Raw genomic sequence first — 25,269 nt, forward strand, 5'->3', positions numbered from 1 at the left:
GGTGACTTGATCGGTTCTCCTCCAGGGTGTGGGCCTGGAGTTACACAAGGAGATGGCTGGAAAGTTAGTCTTGAATTTTTGCCGCTTGAATCCTCTCACCTACAAAATCAGCATGTTAATCTTCTGGGTTCCCTCTGTGAGGGACAGTAAGAACAAAGGGGTGAGAGAAGGCACACCGAACACAGAGGGGATTACCAAACTAACTGAGCCATGTGCGTTTTGACTGATAGCATCTGCTTTTTCTGAACAAAGGAAACACTTGAAGCAGACACGCAGGGAGGGAAGTATGCAGCTCCCATTGCTGTAATCGTTGTCATTTCTAGGATGCATTTGTAAACATATGTGACTGTTAAGGGTCTTACTGCCTTGGAAATCCCTTTGACATTATGCTGGGTGCACTGAGGAGAGATAATCTTTCAAACACAAGGAAAGTTTACAGTCTGATTATCTTGAAAAGGAGAAGAAAGTTTCTTCCTCAAATGATTTATAACTTGAAACATGTTGTCATGTTTTGGTAAGCCCACTTTATTAATTCCATCCTTCTCTGTGGCAAGTCTTTAAAAAATAAATGTACCATTGCAACGTGGCACTTTCTCAATAGCATATTGTACTTATAATGGCCTGATGGAAGTTGCTGGGCTCAGTTTAGTCATATAGAATGTGGAGCCAAGTTCGGAGTAAAACCTCTAATTGAATTACCTGCGAAACACTGACAGACAGGCTTTCAGGACAGACAAAGCTTTGCTTTCCCCAGCAGAACTGGGTCATGTTTAAGTTGGCCTTGTAGCTGTCGCTTATTGGTTTTTACCAGCACTTTCACCTTGGGCTCCAGGGGTGTGTGGGCCCTTTTCCTGCAGTAGAGGAAAGGGTAGCCTGGGGACTCCAGCTTTATCTTCTTATTTTAGAGAAAACTGATTACAGAGCAAGTTAAATGGCAGAGACTTTGAAATAAGAATCCAAAGTATTTTCCTGCAGATTACCAGTGTTCTTGCATGATTCTTCATCTCATGGAAAGGAAAAGATAGGCATAGGAAAGCAGCCCTTTCCTCTAGCCGTCAGTGTCCATCTGAGAAGTATCTCTGTTTCACCTTCTGGGAAGAATTCAGAGTACTTCCCGTTGTTCAGGAAAGAATTTACTGTAGACACTTTGCATTTGAAAACGAAGAGTAATCTGGTGCTGTTCTCTTTCTCCCTCGCTCTCTTTTTGTCTCTCCCACAGCCTCTGCAATCCCGGATAACGGAAGGCGGTCCTGCCTAAAGCTCAAAGTCTTTGTGCGGCCAACAAGTAAGTTCCCGCGAATGAGTGTCTTTGAGGGTGGCTTCACCGCGCATGCACAATTGTGTGGTCTGGTTCACGGCGGTAAAACTGTTTTTTACTGTAAATCCTGTGTGGTATCTGTTTTGTATATCAACCTCCATGTTTTAGTTTCCATCATATTTTTTCTCATCGTTTTTTTTTTTTTTTCATGATGCTTTTAAGTACACAGCAGTTGCTAACTTGTTGCTTCTCAGACTGTTGTACGTGCACAGCAAATGGGAACAATTCTGGCATTTGGATACATGCCACTGATTGTAAACCAATCTCTCCGTAAATAAGAGGAAAAATTAGAAAGAAAGAAAAAAAAAAGAAAAGAAAAAGAAACGGGAGTTAAAGGGTGTCTTCACTAACATATTTGGCTGTTATCTCTATTTTTGTTATAGATAGCTGTATGAAAACTATAGGTGTTCATGATCGTGTTTTCGATGTTAACGACAAAGTAGAAAATTCATTAGAACCAGCAGGTTAGTATGCTTAGAGAATCTCTTTTAACAAGTGCATCTCCCTGGTGCCTCCGTCCTTTTTTTCCTTCCTCCCTCCCTGCATGTTTGCATGCTGTAGCTGCCCTGCTTTTGCTCATTGCTAGCGATGCTAATGTTCCTTATTTCTACCTCATTCCTCCAGTATCTCTGTGTAATTAATGCATGTTAGACAAATTACGACTTTGCTTTTCTCTCGACGTGGGTTGGATATAACGCAGCCTCCTAGGGTAGAAGCCCCATCAGAATGCTACAGTCTCACTTCTTTGTACCATACCCTCTGAGCATGCTGGTGAATCACTGTGACTATTAATGGACCTGTTTTCATATAATTCAAAGAAAATTTCTACTGTATGCGCTTATAAAAATTTCATATTAGATCCCAATCTTCAGATAAAAGTAATCAGACTGTTGCACAAAATAGCAACTAATTCAGCCTCTTTAGTTTTCTCTAGAAATTCACAGGCATCATTGACCTGCTCTGAAGGACTTCATTTTATTTCGAATATTATCTGTACCATTGTCAATAGAAGTAGGCCCGAGAAGGATAATCATGTTGCCTCCTAACACCACAAATTCACGCACCCGCTGGTCCCACGAAGGTATCCACGGTAGTCCGTCGTGCCAGATGTGATCCTTGATTACCGAGGCAAGACAAGTATTAAGGATAAATAAATTTTTTCTACAATTTGTATCTTGCACACACCCAAACTTCCCCGTCACCATGGAGAAAAATAAAACCCACTAAAGGAATCACTGAAGCATTTGCCCTGCAGCTTCCTGTGGATAATGTAAATCTGTAAAGTCTCCGTTTATTGGGTTATGAGTTCAACCCGGCTCTCGACTGCAGTTAGATTGTGAGGTAGAGGGCGGGGAGCCCTCACATCTGTCTTCACTGAGGGGTGCCCCGTACACCCGCCTATCTGTGGTTGCCTTTCCTCACCCGACCTGCTCGAGATCTTCACTCGTGTCCTTACCCATCTCCTGGGACTACCTCAAAGCTTAAGTGAAAGTCGCTCAGCGGTGTCTGACTCTTTGCGACCCCATGGACTATTCAGTCCCTGGGATTCTCCAGGCCAGAATACTGGAGTGGGTAGCCTTTCCCTTCTCCAGGGGATCTTCCCGACCCAGGGATCGAACCAGGATCCCTGTAGGCGGAGTCTTTACCAACTGAGCTACCAGGGAAGCTCTCAAAGTTTGAGGACAAAATTATTTCCTCTTCCCAGAAAGGCGTAAGCCCCCCCCACCCCAACCTATTTGCAGTGGGACTTACCTTTCTGATGGCCTTGGACAGGAAACAAGTGTGACTTCTGCTTTATCCTTTGAGTACTGTTGCTGGGACGCACGGTCGGCGGGCCTTAGGGAAATGTATCCCGAATAGACGTGGTCCCTCCGGACACACAAGAGCCTCCACATTGTAACTGACGGGAAGAGTCGGGCTCTCTCTCCAAGCATTTCTGTTTCTCGAAGGCAGGCCTCTTGTGCAAAGGAGAGGCATGTACAATAAGCTCTCAGAGGCCTTAGCGGCTCCCCAGGGATCCGTTAGCTGCCTTAGAAAACTTGCGAGGAATGAGTGCTGACAGGGAGACATTTTAATTGTGTCCTGGAAATCTGGAAGCATTCCTGTGGCTTTTCAAGGTACCAGACCCCTCCCAGGCTTGAGGCTGTGGGCCATGGTAGGACCTGTGAGTGAGCGGAGGTCTCTTTTAAGGACCCTGGAGTCTACAGTCTTCCTTTGGTAACTGAGCTGGTTATACCCAGATCCAGGGGTGATATTCGTATTTCTCAACTCCCATTCCTACATTAGTATAAACATAGGACTCTCTTACCATTGCTTGACGGAGATGTCCACGCAGAGAACTTGATCATCAGGGCTTTGTTCACGAGTCGCGTGGAAGCTGACCGGTGGCGTTGGGCATGTTACAGGCATAACTTACCCTGAATTAAGTTTTTCTGATGCACGCTGGTGCATACTGTAGGCAGAGCTTTCCAGTAATCTTTTTTTTTTTTTCCAGGTAAATCCCACTGCCCACTGACTGTTTAGAAGTATAACAGATTGTATGTTTTTTCTTTTTTATTGGTAATAAAGAGGCACACGGAGGACCATTTCGACATTAGGAAAATTACCTTTGAATTCAGCTAATGATAGAAGTGCAGGACCCTAAGATGCATTCATATGTGAACCTATTTCACAGTCTTTGGGGGAACAGGCTGTGTTTTTGTTGGGCATTTAAATCCATAACGGCCCCCAAATCTAAGCACTCATAGCTGATACAAGTTTGCAAACCTTGGACAGACTGTGGTCAGACCCTGTATGTTGGGGATGGCTGTGCAGGTGTACATGTAGGCAAAGCTCCTTGGGAGCAGTGAGGACTATATTTACAGGCATTCTGGTGAGCATCTTCACTCAAAAAGTAAGACAAGGTTGAGCTATGATCCCCGGCTACATGAATACAATAATAGACTTGCTACTTCCCGAGTGCCTTAGAAAATTCAGGCTTGCAGCTCTGCCCCACGGTGTTGGACGGTTGAGTGTAGACCGACTTCATGAAGCCGGCAAGGCTGGAAGGGCCCCGCTGCATGTTCTCAGCAATGCATACTAATTCACCTGTCTTCGGAATGTGTTCCTCTGTTTGTTTGCTTGCACACTCTGCCTGCCAATTTCTTGTCATCAGGGATACAGGATGATCTCAGGGCAGAAATACGCCGCATAACATGCTCCGAAACATCGCCAGCGTTCTCTCAGTGAACCGCCGAAACCCTTGTGGTGTGGACTCCTGTAGCCAGGAGGCGAGACTTGATTTGGCTTCCAAAGAGAAGTGTTTTCTTCCTCCAAGCCACGTTCGCTGTTTCCAGTTTTAGAAATTCTCTCATGTTTAGGTGCAGTTTCTATTGGGCTAGGTTTTGCTTGTGACTTCCTCTTTAGAATTCTGAAATTTGCTCAGACTTAACCCAAATGACAGCCTGGCTTTCATCTTGCTTCCCGGAGGCCATGGGATCGCCCAGCACCGAGGACCTGTTTAATCACAGGTTGTTTGTAGAATCTCAAGCCAGGACTAGTGTGTTACGGTGAGAAGAGACAAGCCCTGATGCCCTAAGGGACTGAGGTTTTTTTTTTTCCCCCCCTTTGAGGCCAAGATGGTAGTTTACTGGTTGGTGGCTTAGGAAAAGATTAGGCTCGAAAGGCACATTTGGCCTTGTGGCTCCTCTCATGTGAGAAACCAAAGTTTTCCTCTCAAAGGTCTGCAAGGGTCAGGCCCCTGTCTGTGCCGTGGGGGCCGAGAGCATGGCCAGCCCTCGCTGAGCTCCCTGACCCGGTGGGGACGGTGGGCCCCCTTCAAGCTCACTGAGCGTCTACCTGTTGCTTGGGTCCCTTTCATCAGTGCACGACCCAACTTTACAAGGAAGAGGATTGGGTAATAGGTTAGTGAGAGTAAGACGGAGAGGAGCCCAATGGCTGATGTGATTTCAGGTGTATTAGTACGAGTGGTATTTCAAAGTGAACCCTTAGAATGCTCAGGGTTTCTGGTTCTTTCATAGTTAAGCCCCAAGTCCTCTGTTATTCCGAATAACAACGGATTGGTGCTCTTAGGACAGCGATTTGGATTTTCTTTTCAGGGCTATTCAAGGGCATTTACATCCACCTCCCAACTCCAGATTCAGTGCATCTGCAAGGCTACGAGCAGGGCAGAGTCTACAAGTCTTTGACTACATCACGCGGGACCTTTCTCTTCCCCTCTGCATCCATTTAATGCCCCATTCTTGTTTCCTAACCTTTTCTAGTCTCCTCAGCTAGTAGGTACTCCATGCAGGTTTGCTCAGGTCCAGGAGAGGAGAGCAAATTTGACACAAGGAAGCAGCATTTTCTACACGTGGGGACAGGCTAACATAAAAGCAGGAGCCTCAGCGCTCAGGAGACACGTTTCTAAGTTGATAGAGGGAGAGAAAGTAATGAACAGAAACAGCCCACGAGCGCCCAGCTCGAGTAGAGGCCAGCCTGAGCCTAAAAGGCGGTCGCTTTAGGACAAATAACAAGGGAGGGGGCTCTACCTGGTAAAGAAGAGGCATGTGACGTGATGTGAAAACAGAGATGCATTTAAGAGAGTGACTCCATCGAGGGGTTGGAGCTGGGGTTTAGGGATGACCCTTTGAGGTCTGCAGAGATGGGAACCACTGGGACAGTCTCACTTGTTGCTGTTCCCTCTGAGTGAACCCACCCTGCCAACCCCTAAGCTCGGACAGGAAGCCCCACAGATGCTAAAATGAAATCTACCAGAGAACCCCGCTGGTGGCCCCAGTGGAGTTCAGGGATCACGGCCGGTGGAAGGAAGGAGGCAGAGGACATGAGAGCGTGGTGAGGTCCACCTTGGGTGCTAATTGCAGCAGAGTTCCTGTCTCCTAGTTAAGGCTGTTAATCATGCTGCTGTCCAGAGTCAGAGGCAGTCTCCAGAATACTTGATGGCTAAATAAAAGAAGCTTACTTCACTTAATCCATTTTATTTAGGGGGAAATTTGCATCCACGTTGATTTATGTGCCCAGCTTCAGCCTGATAAAAATAGTCAAGTTCAAGTCATTTAATCCTGAAGATACAGGGTCTGTAATAGAAATAGCACCATAATTGATTCCTAATGGTAGGCAAGCCAGCGGGCACCGATTTATTTAGGCTCGGAGAGCATCACATATCGTTGAGTTAAAATGCTCCTTTATCATTTAATTCTTCATCTTTGAAAATGCATCTAGACGTCCAGCAACCAGGCATTCAACACTAATCCTATGAAACCGCTAAAAAGAGGGAAAGGGGCGTCCCGTTCCGATTAACCACTAATATGCCAGCATTAACTGCGTGCCGCCGCGCCCGCCCCCGCCCGGTTCCTTTCTTCTCCCTGGCTTCTTGGGTTTAGAAGGCCCGCTCAGACGTCAGGTTCGCGCGTGGCGCATTTGACTGCCAGCGGACCAGAGCAGCTCGCGGGCCGGAGGGTACAGCGCATGCGCGTTTTTCTCCGCCTCAGTTTTTAAGGAAAGCGTTCATGTTGCCGAGAAAGTCCAATTTTCTCTGCCTCTCCTTTTGTTTGCTGTAAATAATGAGTGATTATGCAGACATGAAAGTCAATGGTGGCACAAAGTTCATTACCCTACTTTGCAGAGGGTGGCGAGGTCTGCGAACAGCAGGCTGCTGCTGCAAGAGAGAGAGAGTTATTAAGGATGCGAAATCTCACTGGAACGTGTGCTTTCTGTTCGAACAGATGACACTGTCCATGAGTCAGCCGAGCCATCCCGCGGCGAGAACGCGGCGCAAACCCCGAGGATACCCAGCCGCCTTTTGGCGATCCTGCTGTTCTTCCTGGCGATGCTTTTGACATTATAGCACAGTCTCCTCCCGTCACCTGTCACCGAGAACATCAGGGTCTTGGAACGCCGGAGATCCACCTAACTGCTCATCCTAAGAAAGGACTTGATACTGGTTTTTTCTTGGCAGATGTCAGATTTTTTTTGTTGTTTTGTTTTCTTTCTTTCAGCCTGAATTCTAAGCAACAATTCGGGGCTTGTGGGGGTGGGTGGTGGTGGTGGCGTGCTTAAGTAGTTCCCGCCTTCCTCACCCCCACCCTGGCCCCTGCCCCTGCCCTCTCTCACCCCCTTCCGAATTGCACGGACTCCAGATGAACATGCCAGACTGTGGGAGCGACCCCAGTGGGCGTCCGCTCCTGTGCGTCCTCCTGCGAGCGCTCCACCCCCCGCCGGTGCGCGGACCCGAAGGACGGCGGCAGAGGCCGCCGGGGGCGGGGAGGCCCGGGGGGTGTCCCCTGGCCCAGGATGCTCATGCCTTCTTATTCGGGACTGTACGACGCAGGGCACCGTGTCAGCGTGTCTAGTCCAGAGGGGAGGTATTAAGGACGGAGATCAGATTACACCGTTTCCTCTAGGAGCGTGTACACACACAGGCTTCTCAAAGGTTGAGACACTGGTTTTTTTGTTTGTGTTTTCTTTCCTTTACAGATGACTGTCTTAAACCATCCTTGGCAGCAAAACTTTTGCTCCATAAAGGAAGCCTTTGGTCTGGGAGGCGGGTCAGGGGCCGAATGCTACTAGCACAGAGCCCTCGAGAAAGCAGAAAGCTAGGCTGGGTGGGGACCATGTGCGTGTGATGAGTGCCTCTAATTTTTTTGGTGACTGGGCAGTGCACACCAGATGATTTTGGTTTTTTTTCCTTTGAATACAGATCACCATGGTGCTACAACCTTTTTTTTTTTTCTTTTTTTTTAAAGAACCCGAAAGAGGCATTTTTACGAATAAAGTGACCTTCCCCGAGGCTGAGAAGCCAGGGTCGATGAGTATATTACCGAATAGCTTTGGATACTCCTCTGGGGGACCACGTGTACCAAGGAAAGGCTGTCAGGGGCCAGAGGGGACGAAATTTGGCTTTGCTGGAGCGCCAGTGTGGTGTGGCCTTTCCCCAACTCCCAGCCCAGTGCCCACGCTTGGCTCCGCACTCCACGTCTCCAGGGGCCCCGGCGCACACCCCTGCTCCCGGGAGAGTCAGTCTGTACTACTTGGGAGGGCCAAAGGGAAATTTGGAATAAAGATTCCAAACTGTGGAAAGAGAAAATTCAAGAGTTGATTTTATATCCTTTCCCTTTCTGACACAGCCTGAAGCCTAGGGGGAACATGTGTTTATCTGTGGGAGATAAACAGGATGGAGTCCCAAAGACTTTAACAAAATATTTTTTTAAAAATCCACTAGAATAGAAAATACATTATTTAGATATACTTTATGCTGAGAGTGAGTATATATGCTTGTCCTATTTAAACTTGTGAGAAAAAAAGTGGTATCCCTTGATACATTTAGAAATATGGGGGGGTTATCTTGTTTCATTGTGGGGGTGGGGCAAGAGGATAGTGAATCAGCCAACCGGGATGTTACCAGGAAATGCAAGCCTTCGGGGTTTCTACTGCAGAGGGTGTTACGAACTTTGAACTCCAAAAGCCGAGACAGGGAAAAATGTCAGACCCATGGAAAAGAAATCAAGCCTTTTTTTTTTTTTTTTGCTATGGCAGGACACGTCAATAGAAACCATGCCTTTCAAAACAAAACCAATAAAATGCAAGGATCATGTAAGATGTGAAAAATTGGAAGCATTCCAGCACAATACGGATTTTTAAAAAAATTTTTGTTTTTAATGTACATGTTTAAAAAAAGGGGGGTCATATTATGGACAGACTTTATGAATGGGAATTTGCTAAAGAACTGTGCGTAGTTCTCAATTAGAAAAATATGTGAATGAAAGACAGCTGTAAAGGTACGGCACCCTGGAGAGTTGTACACACATTGGAATGTACTCTGGGCTCACCCGATCCATTTGGAGTGGATGTTCAGGCTCCGTCTGCTCACACGTGGAACCGTGTGAGTAGGACTTGGAACGGTGTGATTGCGGTTGCCAGCTTCGCAGATGGAACCAGTCCTGTTCCCCCAGACACCAGGAACGTCTCTGGAGTGGCAGAGTCTTATCACAGAGAGCAGCCACCATTTCACTGAAACAAAAGTTCACAGCATTGGATTATTATTATTATTATTTTTGCATTAACTATTTATATACTCGGAACTCTCAGTAATACTCAGTAATATTCTTTTCTTATTAATAGTTACAGGCTTGTTGGTCTTGTGGGATTTGGGTAAGGGGGAAAAAGATACCTTCTAAAATGGATCAGTAGTCAGAACCAAAATTATACTGCATGTTGTATGACCACAAGGAAATCAAACGATCCTGTAATGATTCCAGTTTAGTCATAACTACATTAGCAGTGCTAATTTCATTTTAGAAATGGTGACTTCTGTGGTTTTTCTAGCATTTGTCGCTAACAAATGATGAAATAATTACTCATGGCCCTCTCTGCCATTGTCTTTCATTTTTCACAGTGAAATTAGACCCCTTTACTTCACCATTGTGCCCCGACAGATTAAATGTAAAAGGAAAAAAAAAAAAAAAGCAAGACTATCCACACCAGTAGAAAACGTGCTTCTCTACCTGTAAGTGACGTAATTGTAGGTAGCGCTTGCCATGGAGTTTTCAGGATGATTGGTATCAGACAGTTTTCATTTTGTCCAAAAAGTGCTGGTGGCCTTTTGTGATGGTGTTACAACCCTCAGGGGGCTTTAGGAGGATTTCGATGCAACTTTGTAGCAGCTTTTAATTTCAAAACCAATTCAGAATCTGAAGGGCAGCTTTCACTGCCTCTCAGCCCCAGTTAGTCAAACCCCAGCGACCTTTGCCCCTGGTTGCCAAGGGCTTTGCAGTGTGAAGCAGGGAAATAAGGATCTGTCTGTTTAGTGGATACTGTGTATCCTTTAATAGACCAGGTTACAGTCCGTGTTAGTTTAGACTATTGTTTTGTACTGTACTTTCTTGGGTGGCAGAAGAAAGAAAAGTTAAACGTTAAAAAAGAAAAAAAAAACTGCGTTCTTTAAATTCTGTATTATTAGCAACCTCTGTTGTATATAGTGTTTGATAATAAAGTATTAATTTGATTCTTATGTCTTTTGTAAGTGAGAACAATAGTCTTTCAGGATACAAAACATGCATTGAGGCTTTGAAACATCCAATGTATACGTGGCTGAGAAGAGTCCCAAGCGGCCTGAGATGCTGCTCCATACAGGACTCACGTGTGGTCGTCGCCCTCCCAATCTTAAGACTCCACCATCTTGGGACCTGGAACAACATGACTTTTTTTGATCAATAGTTGGTCCTCAAAGTTTTCAAGGTCTGATGCTGGAGCCCTGTGGTGTTTCCCGCCCCCCACCCCAGCATGTTGGTCTGAAAGGTTTTAGGGACGTCAGTCACGGTTCTGTGCTTTGCTTTGGTTTCCTATTTGTGGGGGGAGGTTTTCATAGATGACTGTTTTCATTTTTTTCTCCAAGAAGAGGCTTGTCACTATCACACACAGCCAAAGCACGGGAAAGATTGCAAACCCACTCTCTTGAGAAGGTTAGCTGAGGGCTCTTCCTCTCTGCATCACCGGCAAAGGCAGAGCCGCGCCGAACCTGCTGGTTTTCAGGGACTTTGTTTTTCTCTGGTGCCTTAGCCACGGCAGCAGCCATTTTTATTAGTTTACCCCAAATTTAAAAACAAAAAGCAGTTTAAACTTTTTCCCTCCATTCATTGCTCCCAGAGCTGTGCTCACTGAATTTTTTTTTCTTCTTTTGGAAACCACCTCCATGAAAACCCTCATTTGCCGACAACCCCCTTTTATTTCTTATCTTTATGTTTTCTCTCTTGCCTTCCTCCTGCGTTTTGCATTCCCGCAGAACCGTGAATGGACAGGTCCGTCTCTGGTTTGGCATCACTGAGTTTTTCCCATGCGTCTGCCCCAGAGCTGCTCAGATGTGAGACAAATCTCCCTACAATGGGCTTGCCCCCATTGTCTGTACAGTGTAATAGATGCTGGCATGTTGGAGGTTGCCCATGAGTCAAAATCCGCTTTCCATGCTTTACTCTTGACACCCCATTGAAGCCACTCATTGTGTGTGCGTCTGGGTGTGAAGTCCAGCTCCGTGTGGTCCTGTGCTTGTACTGCCCGCTTTGCAGTTCCTTTGCACTTACTCATCGAGTGCTGTTTTGAAATGCTGACATTATATAAACGTTAAAGAAAATGTAAGAAAAAAAAGGAAAAAAAAATACAAAACACACACAGACAAACCCATAAGATCTGTATTTGTATATACACGTGTCCGTACAAGTATACCTAAATAAAAATTAAAGATTTTCATCATTTTAATTGGAGCCCTCCTTCTACTTCTTTGTTCCTTGAATGACGCCTTTATTTCAGGGGCTACTTGCACTCTGCTGAATTTTTTCAAAATCCTTGTGGATAGAAAAGATAATACGACATGCACAAGAGAAGGCCTGAGAAGGTCAAAGAATGCAGGGTTCAAAATGGCCAAGTATCTAGGCACATGCCAGTTATTCTGATGAGAAAATGGTGAGATTTCTGCCTTGCCTCAGTATTTGAGCCTTAAAATAGGCACTGTGACGCCCTGCATCCTAAAAGCAGTGTTCAGTGCAAAAGCTAAATACAAACTGTGTTCTTTTACTTTGCACCTGTTTTTTTCACCTCATCAAGAAAAAGACAAAAATAATCATTTTACGGCAAATATCTGATCCTTCCAAAAGAGAGAATGGCAGTAGTGATAATAATAATCACCTCTATAATTCTGAGCCACAATTCTCACTACCAAGGAAAAGTAACTTACCACCATGTGACCCTGGGCAAGTCACACAACATCTTTGTTTCCTCATCAGTAAACAGTAGATTTGTAGAAATGATCTGCTTACTTTTTAAAATATTGCCCTTGCTGGACACTGCCAAGCCCATTCTGCCTCAGACTGATAATGAGTTTTTTGTCTTTGACGATGACATTGCTACAAGCACCATTTGAGAATTTCAGCTGTGGAGGGGAGAAAGCATCAGATGTCTGACATAATGGACAACCTAATGCATTTCAAGACTTGGCTTTAATTATACCATGTTAACATTAAACTCATTGAAAGCTTTTTATTACACTTAATTATTTGACAGGGCACTAAACACTAATTACAGCTTACAGTAACCTTTTTTGCTAATGAAGAATGACAGCATTATAGAATGAGGAACAACTCATTAAAAAAAAAAAAAAGATGTACTGGACTACCTATGTGATATTTTCAAACCAGAACAGCATCACGTGGTCATTGTCATCATCGCCATTACCATCAAAAGCATTGAAGTGGTCATGACATTGTGCTCAGCGCTGTGCAGAATGACATTAATGTTTACAACCTGTACTTGTAAAGTTTACAGCGTAAGGCAGACATTGTGTGTCAACGTAACATAGTAATGATTTATAGAGAAGAGAAACAAGTCAAGCATTTCTATTCTCCCTGAATGAGACGGGAGATAGATATTTTCATAAAATAAAAATGAGATGAGAAAAAAAATAAGACTAGGAAGCTTAAAGGAAATTATACATATAGTCAAAATGGGGTTAAGAGTAGAAAGTAGAAAAAGCTCGGTGAGTTGCACAACATTGTGGGCTTAACAAGGACAGTGTACTGTGCAAGGAGTAAATTATCACAGCTACACAGGTGACTCTGGAGAGGAGGAAACCTAAGTATCTCTGACGCAAACCCTGAGGAGGCTGGTCCAGAGAAATCACCATGGTGCCCCAAGAAAGTAGGGAAAGTGATGAAGATAATTTCAGGTTCTGCTTTAGAGAATAATCATAGGTGTGTTCCAGGAGCCCAGACTGTATCTACATTGAATTGTGAGCTGCCCAGGAGTTCAGCCAAGACAATGCCTAAGTTTTCTCAGATTAGACCAAAGGGATAAAGTAGATAGAACATCCAAAAGTGGGATCTAAGCTCCTTTGAAAGTGACTGTGAGTCGCTGATTAAAGAGGCCAGTTCTCGACAGATAGTGCTGCACACATAACAGGGAAGAGGGCAGGATCAGAGACAGGACGTGAGCGCTGTGGGAAGAGCCACACTTTGCTAGAGAGGCATGTGGAATGCTCGAGTCGCCCGAGCCGTCACACAAAAAGAATCAAAGGAGACGACATGGCGGGTGAGGCACACGCGTGTGTTTGAATCTCTTGTCCCGGGGGTGGTGATTCGAGTCTTTCATCTCTTGTTACAGGAACGTGTGCAACCTAGGTGCCGTAAAGGGAGACCGAGATAATGTGATGAACTGCTCACTCACCATTCTAACAGGTTCTTAGGAACTGTTGGCGAAATGGTTTCTTGGAGATTGTTTGCAAAGCCTCGTTTCATATTCTGCTGATAACATAAGCATACTTCAGGAAAGTGCTGGCAGAAATGCTGTGAAAAGCATGATGATTTTTGTACGGTCCCTCTGGAAAACAAGCGCTTCTGAAAATGATTATAAATAACTAATCAGGCCGATATTCTCCGTCAGTTTTTAGTTTGATACGTGCTGCTATATTAGTCAAGTTGTTCAGCAGTTAAATACATATGTGCCTATTTTAAAGATGGAATTGTAAGTACTGATGGACCCTGTTACCAGTAAATGTGCAATAATTGTGTGTCCTTTTTAAATATGGATGATGAATGAATTTTTTTTTTAAGGCAAGAAATTGCATTGCCCAAGGAATTGGTCAAGGGTGCCATGGTGCTTTGGGGGAGGTAATTAGCCAAACCACTCTTAAAAAAAAAATAGTACCCAGGTAAAAACTGAGCTTGGTGTACAAATGCTGCTTCTAGGCAAGTTCCCTCTTCTCCCTTCCCTTTCCAAACAGAAAGCAGCTTCTAAGCCCTTTCTACACGATTTCTGGAGCAGCAGACGCCAGGGCACTAAAAGGCCGTGTGTACATCCCAACATAACGACCCTTCTGACGTTTCCCATCAGAGATCACCATACTGTCTTCCTAAGAACCTCAGCACATGCTCAGATTAAAACATGAATCTTCATTTAAAAAAGTCACCCCTAGTTCCATTCTAAGTGTCCCATGAATTCTGCCATCTTACTCCCAGCAATGGCATTGGTTAGGGTTTACCCTGAAGGAAGGTCAAATAAAAAGAACTTTCAGTTCCTCTTCCTGATATCTGCGTTTTGACTCAGTTTAATTCCTAAATGTGGGGGTTTCTGGAATAAAAAGAAACCGGTTTAGTAACACAACCCCTCCCACAACACCCTGGGACAAGGATGCCGGCATCAGAGCCGTAGTGTGGCGGTGGCAGGGCCTGACGGTGTGGGGTGAAGGCAGTGCTGCCCTGATGCTGTCAGTCAGGGTTAATTCAGGAAAATCCAGTCAAGTGGGTGGCTCTCGGAGTCAACAGTGTGCCTTGAAAAATCCTGGATTTTTAGTCCTGCTTATTCAAGCAAGAACTTCACGTCACTTGGTAACACATGGATGCCTGTCGACTTTGACAAGAACACAAAGAGCAGGACTCCCCCATCCCCGCCCCTGGAAAAAAAAAAAGGCCTCGCAAAGAGATTACAGCGGTGAAACAGAACAAAATATTTTTGCACGCTGTTTTGGTCACAAGTGCCAGGGGTTCCCTCGGTCTGCATATATCATCTGAGAGGCAGGTAGCCACACAGCCATGGAACAAGTCACCCAAATAAGACAAGAAACCTGTTTCTTCCTACACACTTCTTAGAAAGTGCATTTTATCAACATCCTAGTAGCCTCTCCTTTTTTTGTGTTCAGAGCTTATTCTGTTGGGCCAAACAACAACACCACCACCCCTGATTTGTGTAGCACAGAGCGTGGGACACACAACGCCTCTGAAATCTGTGCTCTGCTTCCCCAGATCTGGACACATTTTCTGCAGCAGACAGAACAAGAAGATCTGTGTCTCTTTTTATTCTTTGCTAAAGACGGTGTGCCAGCCAGCAAGCTGACTCCATTTATTTCTCCTGTGGGGAGTCAGCATGTTCCTTCTCCTAGAAGATGCAGGTACTTAAAATAGTAATACGCTTGGTGGTTTATTGAGAGTATTTCATCCCAAGATCTTACGGGCATGAAGAATAAAACATAAACGAATGGCTCCTTCCAACAAGCTTGGGGAGAATTAACTAGAGAGGAGGACAGTCATCCTTCTTCCCTGGAGACGCGAGGAGGGAGCGCCTTAAGGCGGTCGCCCAGGGAAAGAACTGGAGTCAAGCTGATCCGAAATTTGGACAGAGGCCTCCAGTCTGTTAGTCTTCATTCCTAGGAACGTGATTAAGAGCTCTGGCTGAAGGAAAACAAATGACGTGCTTATCCCATCTTGGAGAAGTTTCGAGTGCAGTGCAGTTGGGAGAGGGGCACCGGGCACCTTCCCCAAACCCTCTTGTCCATCAGTTGGCTGTTTTATTGGAAACATGGACTTTACAAACAACATATTAACTCCGTGATTTCTCAAGAGAGCCCCTGTTTCTGTGCCTAGCCAAACCTATCTACAAACCAGGAAGAATTTAAGAGAGGGGTAATGTGTGTTGTCTCTTCTTTCATTAAATTTCCCCGGCCCTGCAGACGCACGCTCACGCTTGCACACTTGTTCCTTCTAATCTTATAGATTCACAGCACTTTTTTTCTTGACATCATCTACTCTCTGCGGTGTAGGGACACAAGGGTCACTTGCAATAGATTTAAACTTCAGTCTGATAACATCTAAGGCCATAGGGCCAACACATAGTGGTTAAAAGGAATTTTGTTAGGGGCTGGCCGGCTGGGCCCCGGGGTGTTCACAGATCTGACCGCAGTGTAGACGATTCCCCCGAGCCCGGCTGTAGAGGAAAATGAGCTGCACTGGCGGGAGACTCACTCAGCACTGTGAATCCAGGGGTCTTTTTCTCAACGCAGCTGACTCTCCCACCCACAGAGTTTCACAAGATCTGGAGCCGTCCTGACGTCCGTGTTCAGGCCCACAACCTCCTTGATCAGTCTAGCTGGCTAAGAATGAGGATGTGGATCACGAGGACTAGAGGATTTGGGTCTGGACTCCGAAGGCCCAGCTAGCCAGGGCACAAGGATCCGCAGAGATGCCAAACATTCACGTTGGTCTGGGATTTCCTTAAATGCTCCCTCCAAGTTCGCCTTACCTTGGGCTTCACTGGTGCAAACTTCCAACCCTCAACTTACTCCTACTTCACAGTTGAAGTTTCGCTGAATCTGAGTGCCCTGCGTGCCGCGCGGGTCCTGCCCTTCCCTGGACCCTGTCAGTATTCAACAAAGCTAGTTAATCTCCCTGGTAAGTGACAGCTCTGCCCCTTGTAACTGGCACGGAATCAATTTTTAAACTTGATTTGAGAAGTGAGAAGAATTCGGTACCAGCTTGTGGCTTCATTAGCAAGCTGAATCTGTTTCAGCTGGAATCTGTTTGGCTGTCCTCGTCTCTTATTTCTACTTTTTTCTTTTCTTTTCTTCCTTTTATCATCGATCCTGCACACAGATTTATCAGCTACTCTGTCTACTAAGGACACCAGGCTCCTTTGCTAAGTTGTTCATAACAGCCACACCTATCCCATTGCTCTGGCCCAAACTTCGACAGCTCCATCCAGAGAAGGAGGGGGAAAGTGGTATACTTCCACAGAAACTGCCTCCAACTCCCCAGAATGCCCTGGGGAAGCACAAGAGACAGCAGAAAAGGAGTCAGCAGGAAGCAAAGTTACCATGTGCAGTGGGGGGTGGCCTTTCAGGAGCAGCCCCCTTCCTGTACCGCCCCCACCCCCACCCCCAAGTACCAGGAAATGTTTCTCATTCAAGCAATATGGGGCGATTCAAGAACCTACCTCAAAGGAACAGACACTCATTGTTTTGGTGGGCGATTTGCAAAAGGGAAGATTGATTTTCCACTCACCACAGTTATTTCCTCTGCTTCTAATCCCATTCTCTGCCCTGATCAAGTTGATGGATATATAGGCAGGAGCAACTAGAAGATAATTATGTGATGAGAGGCCACGCCCAGACAGCAAGAAGCCTTTGTCCAGCAAAATCCTGATCCTGGATGTCTGTGCTGCCGGAGGTGGTCCCGGAATCTCGGTGCTGTTGTCACTTGGAGACCCCCCCCCTTGGTGGAATCTGCAGGGGGCGCTGGAGCACAGCATGCCTGCCATCCTGGCCAGGGGGCCTCCCAACCCGACTCCTACCCCAGCATCTGTCCACGGCCTTGCAGAGAAGGCCGTGCGGTGGGCGTTCAAGTAAGGCTCTCACGCTTCCCTCTAAAGAAATAGGCCCAGACTTCCTTGGGACCAGAATACAGACTGATACTCCACAGAACAACTGGCTCCTGTGGAAGCTGGTGGGGTTTATTCTGGTCTCCCATGAAAAGTGACTCTGGAGAACCAGAGAGCATAGCTGGAATCCCAGCAAGTGTCTCATCTTAAAGTAAGATTTAGCTTCGTTACAGACTGCAGGTTTGTATCCCTCCAAAAGTCATATGTTGACACCCTAGTCCCCAAGGAGATGATGTTTGGACAGAGGTCCTCTGTGGGGGCCGGTAATCAGGTCATGAGGGTGGAGTCCTCATGATGAGATTAGTGTCTTTATAAGAAGAAGATTGCAGGTGGGAGGAGAAGGGGGTGACAGAGGATGAGATGGCTGGATGGCATTAGCAACTCGGTGGACATGAGTCTGAGTGAACTCCAGGAGTTGGTGATGGACAGGGAGGCCTTGCGTGCTGCAGTCCATAGGTTGCAGAGTTGTACACGACTGAGCAACTGAACTGAACTGAACTGAAGAAGAGACAGAGGAGAGCTGGCTTCTCTCCACTCTCCCCTGGAGCAGGCCACAGCAAGGCAGTGTCTGCACAGCAGAAGGCCCTTGGCAGAGCGAGGCCGTGGGGCGCCTCCATCTCCGACTTCTCAGCCTGCAGCTGCGGGAAATAGGTTTCTATTAAGTGACCCAGCCTATAGTACTTGTCCCAGCAGCCCAAGCGGACTAAGACAGACTTCACATCCCAGAATACTATAAGAAGGTAGGCTCCGCCACCGTGGCTTGATTTTTATAGACGAAGAAAAAAGCTCTACTGGAAAGGACAGAGGAAAAGTAAGATAACCCATGCCTTAGAATGCAGAATTCCCTGCTGCGGGCAAATAAGTGATACTGAGTCATAGGCAGACTGCAGCTTATTTCACTGCACCTAAAACAAGCCCCAGGAAAGAAGGCAAAGATTCGCTTAATCACTTAGCTACACTTCATGGAACCCATGCTAAGCACTGCATGTGCTTTTTAAGAGGCGTCCGAGTGGCTTCGCCCAGGAGCTTGTCATATCCACAGTCTCTCCTATGGAAAAGAAAGGAGGCGGTCCTCTGTCCTGCACGTCCGTGGTCCCAACTGATCGGACCGCGAGGGGACTCCTGACTCAGAGGCAGCCAGTTCGAACGCTAGTTGGTGTCCTATATGTGTCCTGGCAGGAGAAACATCTCTGTCCTTACTTGCTACTTAGTAATTACCCAGGACAATTAGCATGGCCCTGTTGAGAGGGAATATAAATAGGAAAGTCAGGATAGAAGGGGATAAACAAAAAAGGAAGTAGGTCTACAGAAAGCATTTTGGCCACATTTCTCCTAGCAGAGCCCTAGCTTTCACCTTGTTCAGTTCCATAGAACTGCTTCCTTCAACCCAAAACCTCTTCTGAGTCCCAGTCCCTGTAATGCCTGATCATTAACTGGCTTCTATTTTGAAACTTCCGTGAGATTCTGACTCTATTATTGGCATAGGCATCCTTAAAATAAGCCCTCATTATTTGAGCTAGCCTGAGTGAATCACAGTTCCTTGCAAGCAAAACAGTCTATTAAACAAATATGATAGGATAAGAGGGCTATGAAGAAAGCGCAATGGAAGCACAGAGGGAGTAATTAACACTGCTAGAATTTTCAAAACCTGATTTTGAATATCAATGTTAGAGCACTGAGGAAATTTGCAGTATTTCAAAGGTCACCGTATATAAACTGACACAACAAATTATATAAAATGACACACTTGATTTTCTTGAAGACTCAGACTTTTTTTTCTTTTTGATGGGGCCAAATAGAAAAAAAAAAAAAAAAAAGTGCAAAGAGCCTCTTCTGTCTGCTGATAACCTGTATCAGTTGGCACAGGGAGGAGTTACAAGAATCCAAGTCAAGTCCCTAATCAGAGAGTGTTTGAGATGGGCCAGCAAAGAAGGAGACGGAGGCCACACAGCACCACACATGAGCTCAGCGATCAGGAGCAAGAAAAAGGACACACTCTGAGTCCACAGGCACAGACCAAGGAGAACCTTCTCTAACTGGCCCTCTGTTTGGGAACTGGGAGCACTCTCCTGTGAACACGCAGCATGTCCTTCCCTAACAAAATGGACAGGAGCAGCCAGGCTTATACTTGGGTTGGTGGTCCTTGTTTCTGCTGGACGCAAGCTCCTCTGCGAAAGGAGAAATTCTGAGCAGTCTCAATGGTGACCAGTATTTTCCAGCACCCATTAGCCATGAGGCAGGGGAGGAATCTCATCATCAAACATAAAGGCTGTCAGAATGGCATGGAGGACTCTTCGGCTGGTGCAGGCAGGGGCCACGGAACATACTGGTATAAATATTTTCTCCCTACAAGCTCATACCACTTAAACAATTCCTTTTCAGTTGGGAAAAAGTATCCTTAAGCTGAAAGGGCAGGAAAGAAACTGTCTCGAGGCATGACTCTGCGGTATAAAAGATACCCCCACTGGTTTAAATCTGGGTGCTCCGAGTGGCAGGGCTGGCAGTGGGGAGCACATTATTCCAGTTCTGCTTGGCTGCTGCCAAAGTGTGCCGGCTTCTCTTCGACCCCTGTGGAAAGCTCTCAATGCTGATGGAGAGTGCGCAGTTTAGATAAACTGGATTAGAAGAGAGAGATGGATAGAATTCTTTCTCAGACACTAAAACCAGGATGGCTGTCTACTATAATAAGACCAAGAGAGGAACTACGCTTATCTCAACGCCAACCTGACGTCAGTAATTATACAGAACATGAGAAGAGAGGTCCCTGTTAACCAAAGCAGGGGGCTTTATCTGGCCTTTGTAGGCTCCTGGATAAATCCATTAGCATTGCAGACTCGTGAGCCCCTCTCTTGTAGTTCAGTGTTTACTCTTATCTTCTGCTCGACACAAAAGCACAGTCAAGACAAAGCTGAGGAATGTGTGGCTCTTCACTGCAAGGGACAGTCTCCCCTGCTTATCTCTTTTAATTATTATTTATACTCTACCTTTGTTTTCAGGTGAAAATCAAATAACAGAGAGAAGGAAAGCCACCCTGCATTTCCTGAGCTCTGGTCTCATTAGCCAGATTTCCTTAAAACTCTTGGTACTTCAGAGAAGTTTTGCCAAGTGGTTAAATGAAATGCACACAATTGCAAAGTGTGATGAATATTTATGATGGTTTAATGATGGGGATTTTTTTTTTTTTTGCATCCATGAATAATAAAGATTCTAACAGGAACAGATAACGAGATGGGGACAAAACAGTGAAGTGGTTAATACAAGAACTGCTCTTGGAGGGACCCCACTGAGAACAGCCGGAGCTGAGGGCCTCTCCTCCTCTCTTACCAGAACCAGTGCAAAGCGGGGGCACTTGGGGGTGGGGGAAGTGGTTAGCTTGTTTCCCCCACTCTTTTAATAGATACCTTCAGCTAAAAAAAGACATTTTATCCCTTCTTTGTGCCTAAACTCGCGGTCTCCTCTGGAGGTAATGGAAGCCCAGAGTTGCAGATACTGTTGTCTTCAAGAGAACTTCCACTTCTAACAGCGTGCATTGCTGGCTTTGGTCGCCAGCAGAGTTTGCTGGTTGGCCTCTTCTGAGCCAGTTATGAGTTAAAAAGCACTTGGTGAAGGCTGAAGCTGTGAGGCCCTCACTCTGGAAGCTGCAGACTCTCTCACAGGCCACAAGCATCAATGTGGGGAGGGCCTTCAGCAGAAGCTTTCAGGAGGTAAACCTTTGTGTTCTTACCCCCACCAGTAGTTCAGGTATGAGAGGCAAAGAGCTTCCTATGTGACCCTACCATGCTCTGGCATGCTCTCTGCCCTAGTTCCTGGTCTCTTGCAGCCTGACCTGGTGGTGATGCAAAGGACGGCCTCTGACATAGTGGGGAATTAGGTCAAGGAGCTCTGGGCTAGCTGCCACCTCTGGCTTAGGTGATTCACTCCCATGAAGCAAACATTCCCCATCTCCCAAAGTAATTCGTATAGGAAATATTTATTGAGCACTCACTACATGCCTCGGAAGGTTCTGAGGATGTGTGAGACATCAAGGAAGGAAGAAGAGTAACAATGGCCTTGCTTCAAGAATCCTGCAAATGGGTGGATGGAAAAGAATATAAAAAATAAGCAAGCCAAGTAAATGGTGGATCCTTGACAAGGTGACCCAGGCAACAAAGAAAACAGGACTTCCATTTTATCTTGTAATAGTCTTGCTTAGTATCACTGATATAAAATTTATAGAAAAAAATTGTTTGAAAATCAAACGATACTTTTCAAGCCCTTCAGAAGCGTGTGTCTTTAATACATGATGACTGCCTTCTTTAAATGACCATGTCTTGCTTTATCTCCTTTGGGAATCTGAATTTCCATATATTGAGTTTGGTATACACAGACATAAGGGTCCACTCTTCATAAACTACCCTTGGGATTGGAAAACAAATCCCAAACAATAATACTGTCTAATATTTGGTTAACCCTTGTGTTAGGAAATGCACAACCATGCTCATAAATCTATTAATACAAATTTATGGGAAAACAATTCTTACCTGGAAACTCATTTAAAGAGTAAATGAGGTGCAGAGAAAGAATGTCCGATAGGCCCCCATGATTCCTTTGCTCCTTCTCCACCTCTGTGTTCCTCACCAGTATCTCATACAGTCGGACGTCCTTGCCTGCCAATTTTATTAAAGCCTGCTGTGCGGGAATTTCCTTTCTCTGCTTTACTACCGACCAAGAAAACCCCATCAACGTGATTTTTCACACATTTTCTCTTCCTGTATCCTGCATCTCAGTGAAATTTCATCTCCCTGACTCACGGTTAAGTGTCTCTCATCTGAAATCACACTCACTCGTCATCTCAAATAAAGTGCAAAGAGAAGAAATCACAGAAGGAGAAATTACAGACCAAAGCTCTCCTCTCTCCAATTACTCAGACATTAAGCAAAAGCTCCATGGGAATTGCTCAGCCAACCAAGACTGAGCCCCAGCCTCTACAGAATAGAAGATTAGCCTCAGCACACAGCACATCACATTCGGCAGCCCTTCTCCCTTAACGGAGCACATACACATGTCTAGATGTTAAAGTCCGAGGAGCTGATGATAGGGGTTTCATATAGCAAAGTGTAATCAGAACTGGATTTGCACAGGATAGACCCTCGATGGCCTCTCCAGGGAATTAGAAACAGCCCTGGAGGAGGGAAAGCTAAAAGGGAAGGAGGAAGAAGAAAGGATGAGGAAGGAAGCCTAACAGAAAAGAGACTAAGTATTAGGCTAATATCCCTGCTACTGGCCTAATAGAAAAGAGACTAAGAAAAATCTCTGCCCTTGCCACCGGACTGGCAGGAAAAAAATCAAAGGTCTCTTGGAAGAACTAAGCAGCATTTTAAAACTTTATTTTATCATAGAAAACAAAAGCCTTAATCACTCCAAAGGCTGAAATCTTTGTAGACACATTGTAATTTCAATAGACCCAATTCCATGGCCCAGGAGCCCCAATGATTCCTTTCTGCACCACGTACAGTAACAGCTGACAGTACCAAAAAAAAATGATTATAACATCACAACCATGTTAAGACAAAGAGCAGGACCTCAGGTCTGACTTTTGCTTTTGATTAGCGTATGATGGTCACATTTAGTCAATGGGAAATCTAGTATAACACCGAGTTGGACATGAGTCCTACTATCAAGGATTTGATGTTTTAAACCATAGATAAAACATCCATGACAGAGATTGTAGAAAAATGGCCATTTAAAATAGTTCATGTGGTTATCGGGGGTCAGAAGGCCAGTGAAAGGAAGGCTTTCTGCTTTTTTGCTCCATTTATATATTTACAAGGGATGAGTGAGAAGGGATATGTGGGATGAGACCAAAAAAAAAAAAAAAAAAAAGAATTGAAAATCTAAGGCAGTAATGATCTGTACCAGTGCTAGTTTGTGTCAACTATTTCCATTTAACAGGCATTTAATTAATTAAGGTAATTAATCCTTAATGATTGCTTTTCATGGCATTGACTATTAGGTCATGGACATACATGGTCCAAAAACCTATGTGGAAAAAACTTACAGTTTTAAAATGAAAGTTAATCAATCAAATAAAACTGTGCTAAGTGGCACCATAACGACTGACTAATTTCAATCTAATTGTGGTTCCCTTGATTCCAAGCAGGTACTTTAACATCTCAAAAGATGTGCCAAGTCTAAAATAAAGGTACATCGGGGGCACTGGTTCAAGATGGCAGAGTAGAAGGACGTGCACTCATCTTCTGTGAGAACACCAAAGTCACAATTAGCTATTGAACAACCATCAACAGGAGGGTGCTGGAACCCACCACAAAAAAGACACCCCATGTCCAAAGACAAAGGAGAAGCTGCAACAAAGCAGCAGGAGGGGGGCAGTCACTATAAAATCTAATCCTATGCCCATTGGGTGGGCAACCCACAAACTGGAGAACAATAATACTAAAGAAATTCGCTCACTGTTCTGAAAGTTCTGAGACCCATGTCAGGCTTCCCAGCCTAGGGACCTGGCAAAGGAACTAAGACTCCCCAGGGAACGTGACTTTGAAGGCAGCAGGATTTGATCCCATGACTTCCGCAGGATTGAGGGAAACAGTCTTGGAGGGCACAAAGTGCGGTGTGCACCAGGACCCAAGAGAAAGGGACAGGGACCCCACAGAAGACTGACTCAGGCCTGCCTGCTAGTGCTCGAGCATCTCCCGTGGAGGTGGGGGTCAGGAGTAGCTCTCTACCCAGGGACGGGGGCACAGGCAGCAGCAGTCCTGGGATGTGACCCTGGATTTGAGCCCTCTTGGAGGTTGGCATTAGCCCTACCATAGAGCCTGTAGACTCCAGGACTGGGTCACCTCAAACAACTAACAGGGAGGGCATGCAACCCCCTCCTCCATCTGCAGACAATCAGATCAGAGTTTACCTGAGCCTGGCTGGGTTAGAGCAAGACCATTTCCCCATTGCCAGTCCCTTCCATGAAAGCCTCTTAGACTCATCCACCAGAGCGTAGACAGAATGAGCAAGAAAAACTACAGTCCCGCAGCTGCCAGCATGAAAACCACATCACAGAAAGCTAATCAAGATGAAAAGGCAGAGAATGATGTCCGAGATGAAGGGACAAGATAAAACCCCAGAAACACAACTAAATGAAGTGGAGATAGGCAACCTTCCAGAAAAATAATTCAGAATAATGATAGTGAAGATGTCCAAGATCTCAGAAAAAGAATGGAGAAAATGGAAGAAATGCTTCCCAGAGACCTAGAACTAAAAGAACAAAGGGAGAGAAACAACGCACTGGAAGGAATAGTTAGTAGAATAACTGAGGCAGAAGAACAGGTAAGTGACCTAAGACAAAATGGCAGAAATCACTGCTGCAAAACAGAATATAGAAAAGAGTGGAAAGAAAATGAAGACAGCCTAAGAGACATATTGGACAACATTAAGTGTACCAACATTCATGTTATAGGGGTCTTTAGAAGAAGAGAGAGAGGAAAAGGATCTGAGAAAATATTTGAAGAGATAATAGCTGAAAACTTGCCTAAGCTGGAAAAGGAAATAGTCAACCAAGTCCAGGAAGTGCAGAGAGTCCCAGGCAGGATAAACCCTCAGAGGAACACAATGAGACACATAGTAATCAAACTGACAAAAATTAAAGACAAAGGTAAAATATTAAAAACAACAAGGGAAAAATGACAAATAGCACACAAGGGAACTCTCATCAGGTAATCAGCAGATTTTTCAACAGAAACTCTGCAAGCTAGAAGGGAGTGGCATGATATATT

General features: G+C 45.3%; 1 protein-coding gene across 2 annotated transcripts in view; it reads left to right on the top strand.

The window, feature by feature from the left end:
* EFNA5 (ephrin A5) overlaps positions 1–11,566 on the top strand; it is a 291,263-nt gene extending 279,697 nt beyond the window's left edge. Inside the window, exons 3-5 of one of the 2 annotated variants that reach the window (XM_040239726.1) lie at positions 1,220–1,285; positions 1,702–1,782; positions 7,042–11,566. In XM_040239726.1, coding sequence (XP_040095660.1) covers positions 1,220–1,285; positions 1,702–1,782; positions 7,042–7,163 — 269 coding nt within the window. In that variant the 3' untranslated portion in view covers positions 7,164–11,566. The remainder of the gene's footprint in view (positions 1–1,219; positions 1,286–1,701; positions 1,783–7,041) is intronic. The other variant, XM_040239727.1, reaches the window with a different exon arrangement.
* Positions 11,567–25,269: the final 13,703 nt, after the last annotated feature.

Source organism: Oryx dammah, unplaced genomic scaffold (assembly GCF_014754425.2).
Source record: "Oryx dammah isolate SB20612 unplaced genomic scaffold, SCBI_Odam_1.1 HiC_scaffold_5, whole genome shotgun sequence".
NCBI lineage: Eukaryota > Metazoa > Chordata > Mammalia > Artiodactyla > Bovidae > Oryx > Oryx dammah.